Genomic DNA, 15677 nt, shown 5'->3' on the forward strand with positions numbered 1-15677 from the left:
AACTTTGAAAGCTTCCAAAATCGTCAATTTTATCATTGAACGTTTCAAACTTCGGAAACGTAGATTTCAAATAATGAACTTTATAACTAGAATATAACTTCATGGTCACTTGCATTTGTATTTAATAATGTATTGACAGCGCGTCCAACAGTGTAATATCGCCGTAAATCCACAAGCTTTAAGGAAAAGTCTGGAATGATACTATAATAAGATGATGTCTCACATTATGTACAACAATCCTGAATGACCTTTACACTTCACTGGTGCTTTTCTTGACAAACACCTGCTCCAACTACTATACCTACTTCATCTCCTACATTTTGAACATTTCAAAAATTGTTTTAAGAACAAATGTGCAATGTTATAAAGTAAGCAGTGATCCTAACGAAGCACTTAAGTACCTTAGTCATTGTCAAAGAGAGGCTGTTGAGGGCTTCTCACAGTTATGCATCGAGTCCTTAATATTAAAATCAAACCAAGCTGTACATATTTATTACTTAGGAGAAATTGCTAACATCCCCCTGCCACTAAGTAAATACCATTTCTCCTCACAGTAAGGATTTTTTAAAGCGAAATCAAGAAACCTAGACTTAAAGCTTAGTTTTACTAATGATCAAACTAACGAGGCTGAAGCTAATTTTCAATTATCAGTAAAGAGAAAACGGTTGATTGACCGAGTGAAGAAAATGTCGATTAAATGTAGATTAACAGCATACGGAGGTATTTAAACATCTCTGAATCTAAACACAAGCATTTCAACTTACGATTAGTCACTTTCTCGAAAAGAATTTGCATAAATCAACTAACGGTGATCTCTGAATGCGTTTTCAAAGACGCATACGAAAAAAGGCCAATTTTATCGACCTTTGACTTTTAAGATGTAAGTGTGCTATCTATTGAACATTACATAAGATGAAAGTGCGGGTAAAAAGTGTTTGTACAGAGACCGCCTACTTACTTCAACTATTAAAATATGAGGTTGCTAAGGTTGCTTATGACGTCGCTCTTGTGCATGTCTACATTCTTCTGTGATAAAGGATCAGTGTAACCATCTGAGAAATTAAACGTTTAGTTCAATTTCAACTCCTAATTGGGCCAAACTTGGAGGCACATGATGTCATTATTAGTTCTTAGCCTTCCTGAGATGTTCTCTTGCTTTCAGTTGGCTGCGTTTCCTTTTCTGTGAAAGGAAATGAATTCGCAAAAAGTTACACGTCACATTTAGCTCCAAACCAATGCTGCGTTGTAGAAGCAGGAGAAAACGAGCATCGGTGATCCTGACTCATATAAAGCTTGCTAAATTGTCCGAAATTTTTTTCATCGGGGACTCCACCTGGTTTTCCATCAAATTCACATCCCTCTTCTGTGCTATTGTAACTCCTTATGTGCCAGGACACATCTTCCTGCTGTTTTGTCAGGGCGGTGCAATCAGAACAATTGATTCCTCGGATATTGACATATTCGTACATCTTGCAGGTGTTCCAGGTACCAAAAATGTCATGACCTGCCAGCTTAGCGCGTGCGTAGTCCGTATACTGCAGACCATCCGTAGAAAAGTTACAAGTAGCTCTCAGATGCGTGGAGTGATTAGCAAGATACTGCATCTGTGATAAGGATAGTCGGAACTCGTTCCAATTTACTTCCCCCTCTTCAATATCAATCTCAACGTTTTTGCCAAACCCTGCAGAATGGAAGGCTTTTTTCTTGGAAAAGGAAAAAGATTGTATTAACGTCCATACAAAGCCAGGTTCAGACTGCAATTCACAGTAAACAGAAAACCGTTCATTGTCTGAATTTGAGATGTCGTATTTTCCTGACGTCGAGGCACCGTTCTTAGCTACGTCTTTGCAGCTTCTCGAATGTTTCATCTTCTCACACCGCTGACCAGAGTATGTATTGGGACAGGTACAGTTAAACCTGATGCTGTGAGTGTCACAAATCTCCTGACATATCCCTCCATTGAGACAAGGATTGGTGCGGCAGCATCTGTTGATGCAATGATGCTTCTCTGGCGCGTATTTATCTCCACCCTACAGCAACATTCAAAGGATGTTTTAGCTCCCCATGCTCACCGAATTGGGTTGGCATGTGCGTTTTAGCAACCATCGACAAATCTCATCGGAAACGAATCAAATCGATAACAAACAGTGCGAGAAAAGTATGTGTGCCTACAACACATAGCGGGGCGCCAGAATGGCGATGAAATGTGCATCAAAATTAGATTTGAAATGCAGTAATACAACAATGATTAAGTCAATGATGTCTTTATGAAATTTGTAGTCACATCTGTTCTGCCGTTCCCTTCGCATTACAACACGGCCTTTAAGAGAAAAATTTGCGAGGAAGAGAATGAACCCAATCCTCTCTTAGCCAAATTATTTTGTTTTAGTTTTGTCTGGATCAATCATATTGCAGACAAAACGGCATGCACAAAATTGTCTTTGGCCTGGACTGACATATAATACACCTGTTTTTTAAGGAGTAAAGCATAACTTGATCACATGGAAATATTTATTTTATTTACGAACTTGAATATCTTGGGACATTTACTTTGTTTAAGAAAGTTCATAAATAAATGAATAAAGAATTAGATAAATAATCTTATCTCACCTTCACCGTGTAGCTTCTCACCAAATCATAATAATTTCCCCCTTGCCTCAATTTCATCGCCGCTGGCTCCATGTCTTTGTTAGCGTCGTTGAGCTCACAATTGTTTTCTTTGGACAGAGGGAAATAATTCATGGATACACACAAGCAGTCATCTTTGCACTTCAAGTGACACTGGATGGCGTTTGGGACTGTCAATCTTTCAAACACGTGACCCTCAAGAATTTGGTTATGGATGACATCGCGATCGATAGCAAACTTAAAGTTTTGACAAGTAACTTTTTCCTGTGTCTCAGTGGAGAGGGTCAAACTGAATACAAACAGCACGACTTGGAGATATTGTACGATGCCCATAGCAATAGCACTATTGATGTGAAGAAAAAAATATACATGATTATTTAATCTGGGGTAATCTGGAACGAGATAAATAGATATTTGGGTTTCTTGCTTAAAAGCGACCAACATTGATGGATTTTTCAAAATTAAGTATGAAATTATTTTCCTTAAAGCATGAACCGTAACATTTATCTTAATTGCAACGGAAAGAAAATAATCGTTAGCAGTAAAATTGCCAAAATTTTAGTCGTTAGCCGTAAGAGCCATTACCATATTGAGACCTTCTGAGTCAGTAAACGTTTTGAAAGACTTAAAAGAATTAATTCGTCTCGCTGGGAAGTCGCTCTTCACTACAGAATCACTTATTTGCGGAATTTTGAAAAGGAGACCGGGCAAACATTCAAGCCCAAACGAAATTGCTCCTCGACGGTTTCTGTTAGGAATACTCTTCAAAAGGAACAGTAAACGTTCCCTGCAGTTTAGCCTAAGCTGAACACAGTTTATAAAGAATTGATTGTCAGCTCAAATGCTAAGCTGATTTCTCTTCATTGCTCAGGTTGAAATGGAGGGAGATATATTTGCCAATGGAACTGATATAAAAAAAAATACACGAACCAGTAATTGCTGATTAAAAGTATTTCGGTCCCAGTTGGTTGAATACAAAGCTAAATGTCTAAGTATATCAAATCTCAGTGAAACAGCCGCTGTTATGAGCCAAAATTTTAATCGTTAGCTCTAAAAGCCATTACCATGGTGAGACCTTCTTCTAAGTCAGTAAACGTTTTAGAAGACAGTAAGGAGTGTAGTTGTCTCGCTGTACAGAATCACCAATCTGCCGTAATCCGAAAATATGTTAGACAATAACTTAAGCACAAAAGAAATTGCTCCTGAACAGTTTATGTTAGGAATGCTCCACAAAATAAGCTGTAAAAATGCACGGCAGTTTAGCTTAAGCTAAACACTCAGTTTAAATACCAAGCTGATTTCTCTTCACCGCGTAGGTTGCAATAAAGGGAGATATTCTGGACTATTCAGTCTTGATTTCATTTTAAGATTGGCAAATGGAATTGATATGAAAAATAAACGAACCAGTTTCAATTGCTCTACTGCAGTAATTGCCGATTAAAAGTATGTCGGTTACAATTAGTTGAATGCAAAGCTAAGGCCGAAGTATGTCAAATCTCAGTTAAACAGCCGCTGCGATGAACGTTATCAAAAAGTGTTTCATGATAGCATGTTTCTGTTTGACGTTCATGTATTAAAAAAAATCGCCTAAGTTTGAGGAGTTTTTCTTGAAAAGTAAAACTTTCAAGACTTTCGTGTGTGACCGTTAATTAAGAAAAACGTTTGAAATTAAGGAGAGATGTCAGAAGGTTTTGTGTTACAAAACCACAAAAAGAGAAACTCTACCTACCATCAACTGTTAAAAGATCCTTTTTAAACAATGCACTTGATGAGTATGTATCCTCGACGGAATATTCTCTAAGAATGATTTGCAATGCATTTTTCCTACATTAATATTTAAAGCGGATCGCAATTTATTGTTTACCACAATATTTGAAACATTGATGAACGTATTAATGTAAGCTTTCTTTCCATCGGCGAATGAAAATATTTCAAGTCTTGCCACACCTACTAATGGCTCAAACTTATGGCTGGTTTCTTTTCTAGTTTTAAGAAAAAGTATCAAGTACACACCAGTCGGCTACAAATCAAACAAACCTAACAAACTCTTATAATATCCGTAGACTTAAAAAAGCACTTAAACTTGAGTAAGCAAAATAACCATTTATACTCACTGGAAAGTTCTCTCTGTAGGGGCAGTTAATAATTATTTACCAAAGTAGAGGTGGATATTGATGGAGATTATCTCTATCATTTTCACCGACACTCACCCCAGGTAAACAATTATTTTAGTATATGCCTGACAGAAAAAAAACAAAGTTATTTATTTCAGTCAATAAACTGAAGAGGAGTCTGAAATTAAACTCTCGACGTGACATTTGTCTCTACGGCTGAGTGGAGCTGATTTATCACTTCCTAGCTAGCCAATCAACGTGTACGAAAAGCACTATTTACCCGTGTGGGGAAAACTAAAATGAATTACTTACGTTCATGACTACAGCCTTATAGGATGTTTTAAAAGAGAATCGCAATGTTTTTCAAAATATTATGAGCTCTCGTCGTGTTCCATTGGGGAACATTTAGCAACCCTTTGTTTCGGTGACTATTGATGTTAAATGTTTCCAAAAAAATTGTAATTTTTGAGCTAAATTTTGAATTGGTCGATTTCAGCTCCGTTTTTCGAAGAAAAATAAATTTTGAGCCTTATTCGGAGAAATGAAGAGCGTATTCTTTTTTTTACAAGTAACGAAGAAGAACTACGTACATAAACGTGCTGGAAATTAAAAGCCTAGAATTTACTATAGCCTGTTTTATTTGGTTTTAATGATAAAATAGATACTGCTTTTTATAGAGTAGGTCACTTCAGGATACTATTCGAATAACTAAATGTGTTATTAATAAACTTTGGTCCAGACTAAACAAATCAAGGTAACTGTACAAAACATGGTGTTCTTCGAAGAAATATCCCTATGCAAGCCACCTTTACAAAGACCGAGCAAAAGTTTACATAAATGCAAAGCTAGATATTCGTAATATTATGAAAATATGTTCATCTTGTATGGGTTTTTGTTTTTATGGCATTTGAAGTTCTTCAAATGCAGACTGTACTGTTGTGCCTATATTATTGAAATGCCAGCTGCCGTGTTCCCACAGAAATCAAAACAAACTGCGCCTCGTAACTTAAAAGACATTGAGGTAAATTTTCAAATAACCAAGATTCATGCAGCAATTGCCTAGAGACACACAGGTGAAAATGAGGTTTTGAAAGACTCACCGGGGAAAAACAAGGCTAAAAACCTTTTCGAAGAAATGCTTGCTAATAATTGTTCAAATTTTGCTGTTGGACGGCCTCATTCTTTTTCTCTGGTTTTTAGCGTCTACTTTTTGCCTTCTGAGGTATAATCATGATGCAGTAAATAACTTTTAAACGATACAAGGCAAATGCACCCTAAATTAAATAAGAGAAAATATATTCATTAATAGGTAGCCATTCCATGCAGTATTCGTCTTGGGAATAATACTTCCGTTCGAGAGACTGTCTATTCATTGTATTGTAAGTGAATTTGACATTTCCTACGGCCTGGACAAGGAGCCTCCTTCTCTATCCCATAACGTTCTCTTGTTATTTATCAAAACTTTTCCTCTCAATTTTTAAATTTTTACGGATAAATGGAAATGTCGTGGATTTGCCAAAACCTAGAACTTCATCCGAACTTCATAAGCTATTATCACTTTTCATTTCAGCTTTTGAAACATGTATGGGTAGCACATGCCTCGTAATGAAAAATTTACATATTTATCTCTAGCATCCGTTAATATTAAAAACACGCAAATATGATCAAGAAGACTATCTCTTGAAATCAAATGGAACGTGGTATGTTCAGGGGAAGTTATGGGTAACCAAACCAACTTTATTGTCTGGTCTGAGAAAATTAAATATTTATGTTCATAAATGGAGTGGAAAAAGAATCTCCTGATAAACCCCTCCATTGAGACAAGGATTAGAGAAGCAGCATCTATTAACATAGCAATCCTCTTTCGCGCTGAATTTATCTCCACCCTACAGGAATATAACAGGTTGCTCACATAACTTTTTTAGAAACTGTTTTGAAGGAGTACTGGAACACTTGAACAGCTTGGGATACTTACTTCATTTACGAAAGTTCATAAATAAATGAATAAAGAATTAAATGAACAATGTTATCTCACCTTCACCGTGTAGCTTCTCACCAAATCATAATAATTTCATCCTTACCTCCATTTCATTGCCGCTGGATCCATGTCTTCGTCAGCGACGTTAAGCTCACAATTATTTTCTGTGGAGTGAGGGAAACAGTCCATGGATACACACAGGCAGTCATCTCTGCACTTCACGTGACACTGGGTGGCGCTGTGGGCTGTCAATCATTGAAACACGTGACCCTCAAGAATGTGGTAAGGGACGACATCGTCATCGATTGCAGACTTGAAGATTTGAGAATTTACTGCTTTTTGCGGCACAGTGGAGAAGGTAATTTAATACAAACAGCATGACTTGGAGATATTGTAAGATGCCCATAGCAATGGCACTATATTAATGTGAAGAAAAAAAGATACATGATTATTTCATCAGATAAGCATTGGGTAATTTGAAACGAAATGAGTAGATGTTTGGGTCTCTTACCTTAAAGCGACCTCCATTCATAAAATTTCTTGAGATGGAACATTTGCTCATTTGTGGAAAATACATTGATGCATTTTTTTAAATTATCAAGGAAGTTGTTTTCCTTAAAGCACTAACCGTAACATTTTTTTCCAATTGCAACGGAAAGAGAAAAATTGCCAAATTTTAGTCATTGGCCGTAAGAGCCATCATCATGTTGAGACCTTCTGAGTCAGTAAACGTTTTGGAAGAAGTAAGGAGTGTGTTCGTCTCGCTGTGAAGTCGCTCTTCTCTACAGAATCACTTATTTGCGGAATTTCGAAAAGAAGATTGGGCAAACATTCAAGCCCAAACGAAATTACTCCTCGACAGTTTTTCTGTTAGGAATGCTCCACAGAAGGAACCCGGCGTAACTGACGTACCCTGCAGTTTAGCCCAAGCTGAACACAGTTTACAAATAATTGATTGTTAGCTCAAATGTAAAGCTGATTTCTCTTCATTGCCCAGGTTTCAATGGAGGGAGATATATCGGCAAATGGAACTGATATAAAACGTAAACGAATCGGGTAATTGCTGATTAAAAGTATATCAGTTACAGTTACTTAAATGCAAAGCTAAATATCGAAGTATATCAAATCTCAGTGAAACAGCCACTGCGATGAACTTTATCAAAAACTGACGTTCATGTATCAACTTTGAGGAGTGTTACTTGAAACGTAAAACTTTCAAGAGTTTCCTTTGTGTCCTTAATAACAAAAGTAGCGTTTTGAAAACAAGGGAGATCTCAGAACGTTATGTGTTACAAAACCAAAACAAGAGAAACTCTACCCAGCATCAATTGTTAGAGATCCTCCTTCAGCAACCGCACTTATGAGTCTCTGCACTCTACAAAATCAACTCAAAGAATGATTTGGAATGTGTTATTCACACTTTAATATTTGAAGAGGGTCGCATTTTATTATTTACCGTAGGAGTATAGGATGGAGAATATTAATGAAAGCTCTTAAAGTGTTTCATTAGCATTTTATTAGATAGCGTGCAAAAGGATATCCTGCGTGTATCCGGCCCGTGTCTGAATATGCTTGCCAAGTTTTCCACAATGGTCTACCTGAGTATCTCTCTGAAGAGCTAGAGAATATTCAGCGCCGTGCAATAATTTTCCCAGTCTTAAGATACCAAGAAGCTCTTAAAGAGTGCAATATTGCCACCCTCTACCAACGGCGCCAATTGCTGACGGAGCGCCTTTTCAGTGAGATCAAAGACGACACCTGCCACAAATTACATGGCCTTTTGCCGTCATGTTATCTTATTACCGTAACCTTAAGGAGAAAGCGCGCTTTTAACGTACTTTTTTGCAGAACAAATAGACTGAAGAATAGTTTTATCATGTACAACGCGGCTATTTCCTAATGGCTTTATCATGTGTGATGCGAATTTTAATATACACATATAGTATTTTTTAGCCTTTTTTTATTTTATTTTTTATTCTTTTTGTATTTAGTATTAAGTAAATATTTTTACAGTCCGTAATAATTTTTATCCATGTTTTGAAAGTCACTGTGACGATTCTGTGTACAAAATCAAAAGCAAATATCTGCGGTGTGAATGAAAATCGATAGCCTGTGGGCCGTAGTAGCACCGATAGGTGAGACTTCTTTACAATCAGGTGTTTCGAATATATTCCAGTCAAGGTTAAATTGACTTATCAAGATTGTCGCAGTTATTTAAGTTCTACATTAGCGTGATTATTGCATCAGTCAACTGCTGCTCGGAAGATGAGTCAACGCCCAAAACCTTCTAAGCTTGCATGTGGAAATGGGCACCGAAGGCTATTTTTCTTTTATCAGCGCCACGTTGTAATTGATAAGAGATGGAAAGTTTTACGTTCGTTACTCGTTCAACTTATCCATGTTTTCAAACTGGAACGAATAATTGGTCTGGTTAGGTTATTATTTTTCCAACTTGTTTTAATCAACCCAGTTTGCTATTGATATTTCTCTAAGAGTTTCAATCGCCCAACGACGTATAAAGTTTCACTCATAAATTTAGAAAAATGCATGAAAAAATGGTAAGATATCACAAAGTCGTTCTCAAACTCTAACTCTTTTCCAGAAAGATGTGCTAATAAAGAACAAAGATGATAATATGGGACACTTGTCATCATTGATACTTCTTTAAATTATGTAAAGTTGTCATTATTTAAAACAGGAACCGAATGATATCAATTATCCAAGACCGCACGCCATCCATTCACAGTTTAAAAGCGTCAACTAGAGTATGAGAGACTTAGGTCAGACTTCACATTTGGAGAGTCTACTAGTCATCAAAACTGGAAGTAATAATAACATCGAAATAGAATATAACCCGAAGCAATTTTACTATTTCTCCAGGCATTATTGTTGATGTAAAGTTGTTGTTTTTTTCTTCCTGTAGTCAGCTAGGCCTTGAAATGATCGTCCGTGAAGTTATTTGTGCATCAAAATACGGCACAACTCGTAAAAATACTCAGCTACAAACCAAAACGTCTAATAAGATATATTCATCCAAAAAAATACTAAAGAAATAATAAAATAACTTCCTATAACTTCAAGCTTTGACAAAAACAAAACGAACAGACCCACGATAGTAGAGTAAAAATTTCTAAATCATTTATTAACTGAGGAGGGTTGTCCAATACACCCAAACCGCTGCGAATCGTCAAACCGGAAATCGATTCGCGGCTAAGTGGTGTTGTGATACCGGAGTTCTGAGAAACCATCTCTTAAAACATGGAAACGCATACCGGAAGTCAATTTGTAAGAGACTTAGAAAATATTCCGCAAGTGTCTGCGATAGGGGGTTGAAGATGTGGTCGAATCGACTCGAATCGAACGGCCCGTCATACCGGATGTCGATTTGCAAGACACTTAGAAAATATTCCGCAAGTGTCTGTGAAGGGGGGTTGTAGATGTTGTCAAATCGACACGATTCGACTTGAATCGGACGACTCGTCACCACAAATGACGACCCGTCATACTGGATGTCCATTTGCATCCGGTATGACAGATTGTCATTTGCTGTGACGAGTCGTTCGATTTGAGTCGAATCGTGTCGAATCGTCAACATTTGCTACACTGTATAGTTTATAATATTCTGACGATAGACTTCCGGTCGTCTCACGCTTTAAGAACGTGGAAGGTTCATGTTGTCACATTCTCGTACCATGCCACTCATTTTCACTCATTGCTCACATGCGTGCCCCTCGATTTCCGGTATGTTAAGTCACGATTCGACTTCCCGTGTGACGATTCGTCAACGACCGTTGACGAATCGCAACGGTTTGGATGTATTAGACATGTATGTTTGTGGTAAGATCTGCCTCGAAAGGGAGCTTTCTTAAATGACAATTTTGACTGAAGCTGGTTGCGAGAAAGAGAGAGCATTTTTGTGATTAAACCTCTTTTCAAATCCTTCGACCAGGTACATAGTGGACTCGTCCTCTTGACAAAAGATACAAAGTGAGCCGTTTTCGACTCCAAAGATTTAGACTTCTTTGTACAAAAATATGAAAGTGGACTTCTATCATCCTGCTGACTCCTGAGATGAATTTACAAGGCTGGAGAAGAGATAGGTTTTCGAGTCATTTAACTGCAGATGTCTCTTTCGCCCTCAATACAAATATCAAACTAGTATCTGAGAGTACGTAAATTGATGAAACAGCATTCAGGCGATTAAATGAAATGTGATGCTGCCCCTTCCTTTAGTTGTCTACAAACAAACGTAGTGCAAATATGCAATTCAGTCTTCGTCTTAAGCTGTGCAGCTTAGTTGCATAGCAACTAAGACCCCAGTTGGTCTATACCCTTGGTTGTTCTAACTCCTGAAGATAATATATCTAAAATTTTTAGCCTTTTTAGTTGAATTTAGGATCATGTTATATCAATTGCATATGTATGTTACAGATATAAGTTTATATAAAAGTTCGTAAGGCGTATTTGAACATATTCGTATGATAGCTTACGCATACAAGCCATGAATCATTACTTAACTACTACTACAGAGCAATTTTGTTCCTGTTTTCAAAAGGGAGCCAAGATTGCATTAGCTTTGCATTTTTGGTATAGAGAATTCGGGTTAATCTCCTACCTAAGCAATGCATAGCTAAAAACAATCACAGATTACAACGGTTTGCTTGTTTCTCTTTACATTCCTAATGGTTCCTATAGTATCGTATTTTGTTCTGATTAGCTGTCTATATTGTTTCGGTTTGACAATACTTGTTGATAAATCGTTCTATCAACGTCATACAGTCAAACATATTATGGGAAGCGGCTGTAACGAGACTCAAAATCAATTTCTTCGATTTCAAAAAAAGATTTCCGAGAAACCAAAGGCCTATGTTGATAAAAATAAAACAAATCAAAAAGCAATCACAACCAATAAAAGACAGAATCCTTAAAGAAAAAAAAAAACCTTATCTAATACTCACAACTCATTCTATTTTTAGCAGATTATTGGAACTTAGAATAAACAATTCATGTTTAACTCCAAACCAGTATTGATTCGTATTTATCGCTCCGGAACGATACCGTCCAAAATTATTTTCGTTGTCAACTGCTCCTAGTGACCCATCAAAATCGCATCCGTTTTCCTTGCTTTTAAAACTGTTCACGAACCAAGCACCATTAAGATCCATTCTCGTGTAGGCGGTACAATCAGAACAGTTAATTCCACGGATGTTAATATACTCAAACAGTATGCAATCTCCACCCCAGTCACCGAATATGTCATGAGCTGCCATAACTGGGCGTGCGTAGTCCGTATACTGCAGGCCATCTGCAGGTAAGTTGCATGTTACTCTGAGATGTGTAGAGTGATTTGAGAGAGACTGCATATGTGATAAGGAAAGGCGGTAAGAGTTCCAGTCCGGTTTATTGTTATTGTCATTCACAGGAAAATCTGTGCCAAACCCCTTATCCTTATATGTGGCCTTATTGGCGATGGAGAACGACTGTATCAATGCCCATACAAAGCCAGGTTCTGACTGCAAGTCACAGTAAACAGAAAACGGTTTATTGGCTGAATCAAAAATATCGTATTTTCCTGATTGTGAGGCCCCGTTGTCAGCGATGTCTTCGCAGTCTCTTAGATGTGTAGTCTGACGACAACGCTTACCAGTGTATTTGTAAGAACAGGTGCAGTTAAACCTGGGGCTGCGATTGTCACAAATCTCCTGACATACCCCCCCGTTGAGGCAGGGATTCTGGTTGCAGCATCCATTAACGCAGCGATGTATCCCTGGAATGTAGCTTCCTCCACCCTTATTGAAAATGAACCTTTTTTCCCTCAAACTATTCCTTGCTTAAGGTAAAGTCAAGCGGTGCAGATATTCGGAAATAAATTTATAGGAGGGGGGACGTATAAAAAAGAATTGGTCTTAGCTTGCGTATATCAAATTATGGATGCACGCGGGAACTAAGTTTTAAGAGCACGAGAGAAGCGTAAGGGTTGCTTGAGTGCTCTTCAAACTCCCAAGTGTATCCGAAACTCGAGGTATAGGTAAAATGTGAACAAATTCCGTTATAACATAGCATGCAAGTTGTGTAAGAGTTTATTACAACTTTGTCTGATTTACCTGGTAATCGTGTTCTACCCGAAAACTATGAATAAATGACAAGGTAAAAATGACCAAGAAATATTTTGACACCAAATCTTTATTCAAAGAATTGTAAATTTTCTGCTCAAAAGCAGAAACGAACGAATTTCTTGCATTCAACATGCTTCAATCGTTGTTTATTAGAATTCAACGCTAGAAATTTGCGCATGTTTCTGTTAGAGATTTTGAGAATTCTGAAATTGTACGGTATTAAAATTAAAATCTGCTGTTTAACAATACTTTTAGGATATATCAACACTTATTATATACTCAACAAAATATCGCGTTTCTGATTGGTCAATGATGAATGCATAAATAGGTTATAGAGTGCAATAGAGGTTATAGAGTGCAATACGGAGAAGTTGCCATGGAAACACCGGGGGAGCGCCAAATTTGAAGTACTCTTGCCGCTTTTAATAACTGAAATTTAGCTTTTGAGTTCGGCTTGTAATATTTTCTGAGAAACTTTCAAGTACTTCACGCTTGATTTACCTGTCACAACATTACATTTTTGATTGGTTCAAATAAAACATTTGAGCATTTTGGAACCCATTGAAGTGTTTTTTGTAGTACGTAAGGCGTGCAGAGTAGCGCGATGGAGTAATTTTGTCGAGAATATAATAAATAAAAAATCGTATGAACCTGCTCGTGCATTTCGTGATTTATGGTCACTCGTGATGTTTTTAAAGTTCTCAAATTGCACTCGCCTACGGCTCGTGCAATTTTGAGAACTTTCAAAACATCACTCGTGCCCATAAATCACGAAATGCACTCGCGTTCATACGATTTCCTATACTTAGAACTGATATCAACCGTTCAAAACACGAAGCAAAAGCCTATAAATTTCTCGCATTTACGAGACACGTGTGGAAGATTTACGCTGCTTGAAATGCCGCTGTTTACTAAAATTTACTACCCGAAAATTGCATAGCTTTGAACTAAAAATTCTGAAAATCGTACGATTTCTAAAACAAAATATTCCATTGAACAAAATTTTGGTACATGTCAATGCTTCACAATAATATTTTCCGCTCTAAAGAAGAGTCCCCAGCGTCGCAAAGTCTCAGTTGAAGTCAGAAAACTCAGTTCTGTTTCCAGCCATAATTCTCATCGCGTTTGTAAATAAAATATTGTCAACTCTGAAACTAATTACGTCGCTCGAAGAGCTACTTGCTCATTGTTTTTTTCGAAACGAGTCTTACTCAGCATATTTTGTTTTCCTTTTGAGCTACAAAGGTCTATCTCAGTCGGGATAGAACGGAAAAAGTGATAGTTTTGAATTCTCGGGGCTAAACTAGACGGGACTTTTAGCCGAAATGAAACTGCACACTTCATGTTATGGATGCAAGGACGTGTACTAAATATACGTTAAGTACTTTGTTATATATTTAGACTTTCCCTTAAACAAACATATGGCAAAAACATGCTGTTGTATTCGGCGCGCGGGCAACAACTGCGTAATTGCAGCCCGGTCGGGATACATTTGAATTTGATCAGGGGCATGTGACTAAGAATTAACCAATTACAGTCCTCGTTTTGTTGAGTGAAAGTCTAGGTATATAACAAGGATTTTTATTACGGTAGCTCCCTTAGGATATAGGTAGGCCCTGCACGCGCGCTAGGTTGTGCTAAAAATGTAAGTGAGAAGAAAAACTAAGACAATTCTATCGAAAACTCACGATTCTATCTCTCACCTTCACCGTATAGCTTCTCACCAAATCATAATAATTTCTTCCTTGACTCCATTTCATCGCCGCTGGCTCCATGTCTTTGTTAGCGTCGTTGAGCTTGCAGTTATTTTCTTTGGACAGAGGGAAATAATTCATGGATACACACAGGCAGTCATCTTTGCACTTCGTGTGACACTGGAGGACGCTGTGAACTGTCAATCTTTGAAACACGTGACCCTCAAGAATGTGATTATAGACGACATCTTCGCCGATAACAAACTTGAAGTTTTGACAATTTACTGTTGGCTGCCCCTCTTTGGTGTGGGTGAGCTGAGATATCAACAACATCGCATGTAGATAGCGAAGAACACTCATGCTGGAACTTAAAAACGTGCAAATGAGATGGATATCTTCATTCCATAATTATGCCGAGGCGTTTAAAATTTAGTAGCAATCGGAGTCTACTTAGAAAAAAAGGCAAAAAATCGTGAATAGGTACGTGATCGTACAATGGTGTAAACGCGACTCGACCTCAGGTTACGATCAAGATCTTAACCAGCGCCTTATATATAGTTTTCTCTTCTTTTGACGCAAAAGTGATTACGTAGTGCTTATTGAGAAAGGGAGCATCTTTCTCCGGGATCGAATATCTCGGTGACAGATTAAATAACTAATTTTGAAAATTAGCCGAGGTTGAAATGAGAATCTGAGCTACAGTGTGCATGGCGCACTAGATATATTTTACTGTGTCGATAGTAGAAAAAAGTAACTTTAAACTTATCGAATAGGTCATGCTGCATGAGTTTAATTTTATTCAGTCATCTGAGTAGAAACAAATTACATGTTGTCTCTTCCCTTCAGTAGTTCAATAACAAACTTTTGGTTTTAACTGAGTACCATCTCTCTGCACTTACCTTAAAATGTCCATTGTTTTATGGCTTCAGTAAAATCCTTCGAGAAAGATTTGCGGGCGAACAGATGTTGTTGAAACTGTATGTACATCCGGTAATATCGATGCACATTTATACTTTAAAAATAATAGAAAAAACGATAATGAATCAATTAAGATCATTGGCTCTGTTTAAGACGTTACCTTGAAGTCATCCGAAATAAACAATGGATAAGATTTTGCAGTACTGTTGACACAGAATTCAACGGAGAG

At 37.4% G+C, this 15677-nt stretch overlaps 2 protein-coding genes across 2 annotated transcripts; both read right to left on the reverse strand.

The window, feature by feature from the left end:
* Positions 1-1208: 1208 nt before the first annotated feature.
* Positions 1209-9066, reverse strand: LOC149042931 (uncharacterized). Its single transcript, XM_089213201.1, has 4 exons — positions 8039-9066; positions 6824-7136; positions 2611-2971; positions 1209-2030 (listed from the first exon to the last, which is right to left on the reverse strand). The coding sequence occupies exons 2-4, from the start codon at positions 6907-6909 to the stop codon at positions 1209-1211; spliced, it is 1269 nt and encodes a 422-aa protein (XP_089069327.1). The 5' UTR covers positions 6910-7136; positions 8039-9066.
* Positions 9067-11246: 2180 nt separating this feature from the next.
* Positions 11247-14596, reverse strand: LOC149042932 (uncharacterized). Its single transcript, XM_089213052.1, has 2 exons — positions 14540-14596; positions 11247-12509 (listed from the first exon to the last, which is right to left on the reverse strand). The coding sequence occupies exons 1-2, from the start codon at positions 14594-14596 to the stop codon at positions 11682-11684; spliced, it is 885 nt and encodes a 294-aa protein (XP_089069178.1). The 3' UTR covers positions 11247-11681.
* Positions 14597-15677: the final 1081 nt, after the last annotated feature.

The sequence above is a fragment of the Pocillopora damicornis genome, chromosome 7 (assembly GCF_964200805.1).
Source record: "Pocillopora damicornis chromosome 7, jaPocDami1.2, whole genome shotgun sequence".
Taxonomy (NCBI): Eukaryota; Metazoa; Cnidaria; class Anthozoa; order Scleractinia; family Pocilloporidae; genus Pocillopora; species Pocillopora damicornis.

What these genes read in the sequence shown, in the direction of transcription:
- LOC149042932 (XM_089213052.1), bottom strand. Translation starts at nt 14,596, where the DNA reads ATGAAATGGAGTCAAGGAAGAAATTATTATGATTTGGTGAGAAGCTAT. An exon ending in TGAGAAGCTATACGGTGAAG is followed by an intron (nt 12,510 to 14,539) that starts GTGAGAGATAGA and finishes ATTTTCAATAAG; the next exon opens with GGTGGAGGAAGCTACATTCC.
- LOC149042931 (XM_089213201.1), bottom strand. Translation starts at nt 6,909, where the DNA reads ATGGACTGTTTCCCTCACTCCACAGAAAATAATTGTGAGCTTAACGTC. An exon ending in CCAGCGGCAATGAAATGGAG is followed by an intron (nt 2,972 to 6,823) that starts GTAAGGATGAAA and finishes TCACATCAATAG; the next exon opens with TGCTATTGCTATGGGCATCG. An exon ending in TGAGAAGCTACACGGTGAAG is followed by an intron (nt 2,031 to 2,610) that starts GTGAGATAAGAT and finishes ATGTTGCTGTAG; the next exon opens with GGTGGAGATAAATACGCGCC.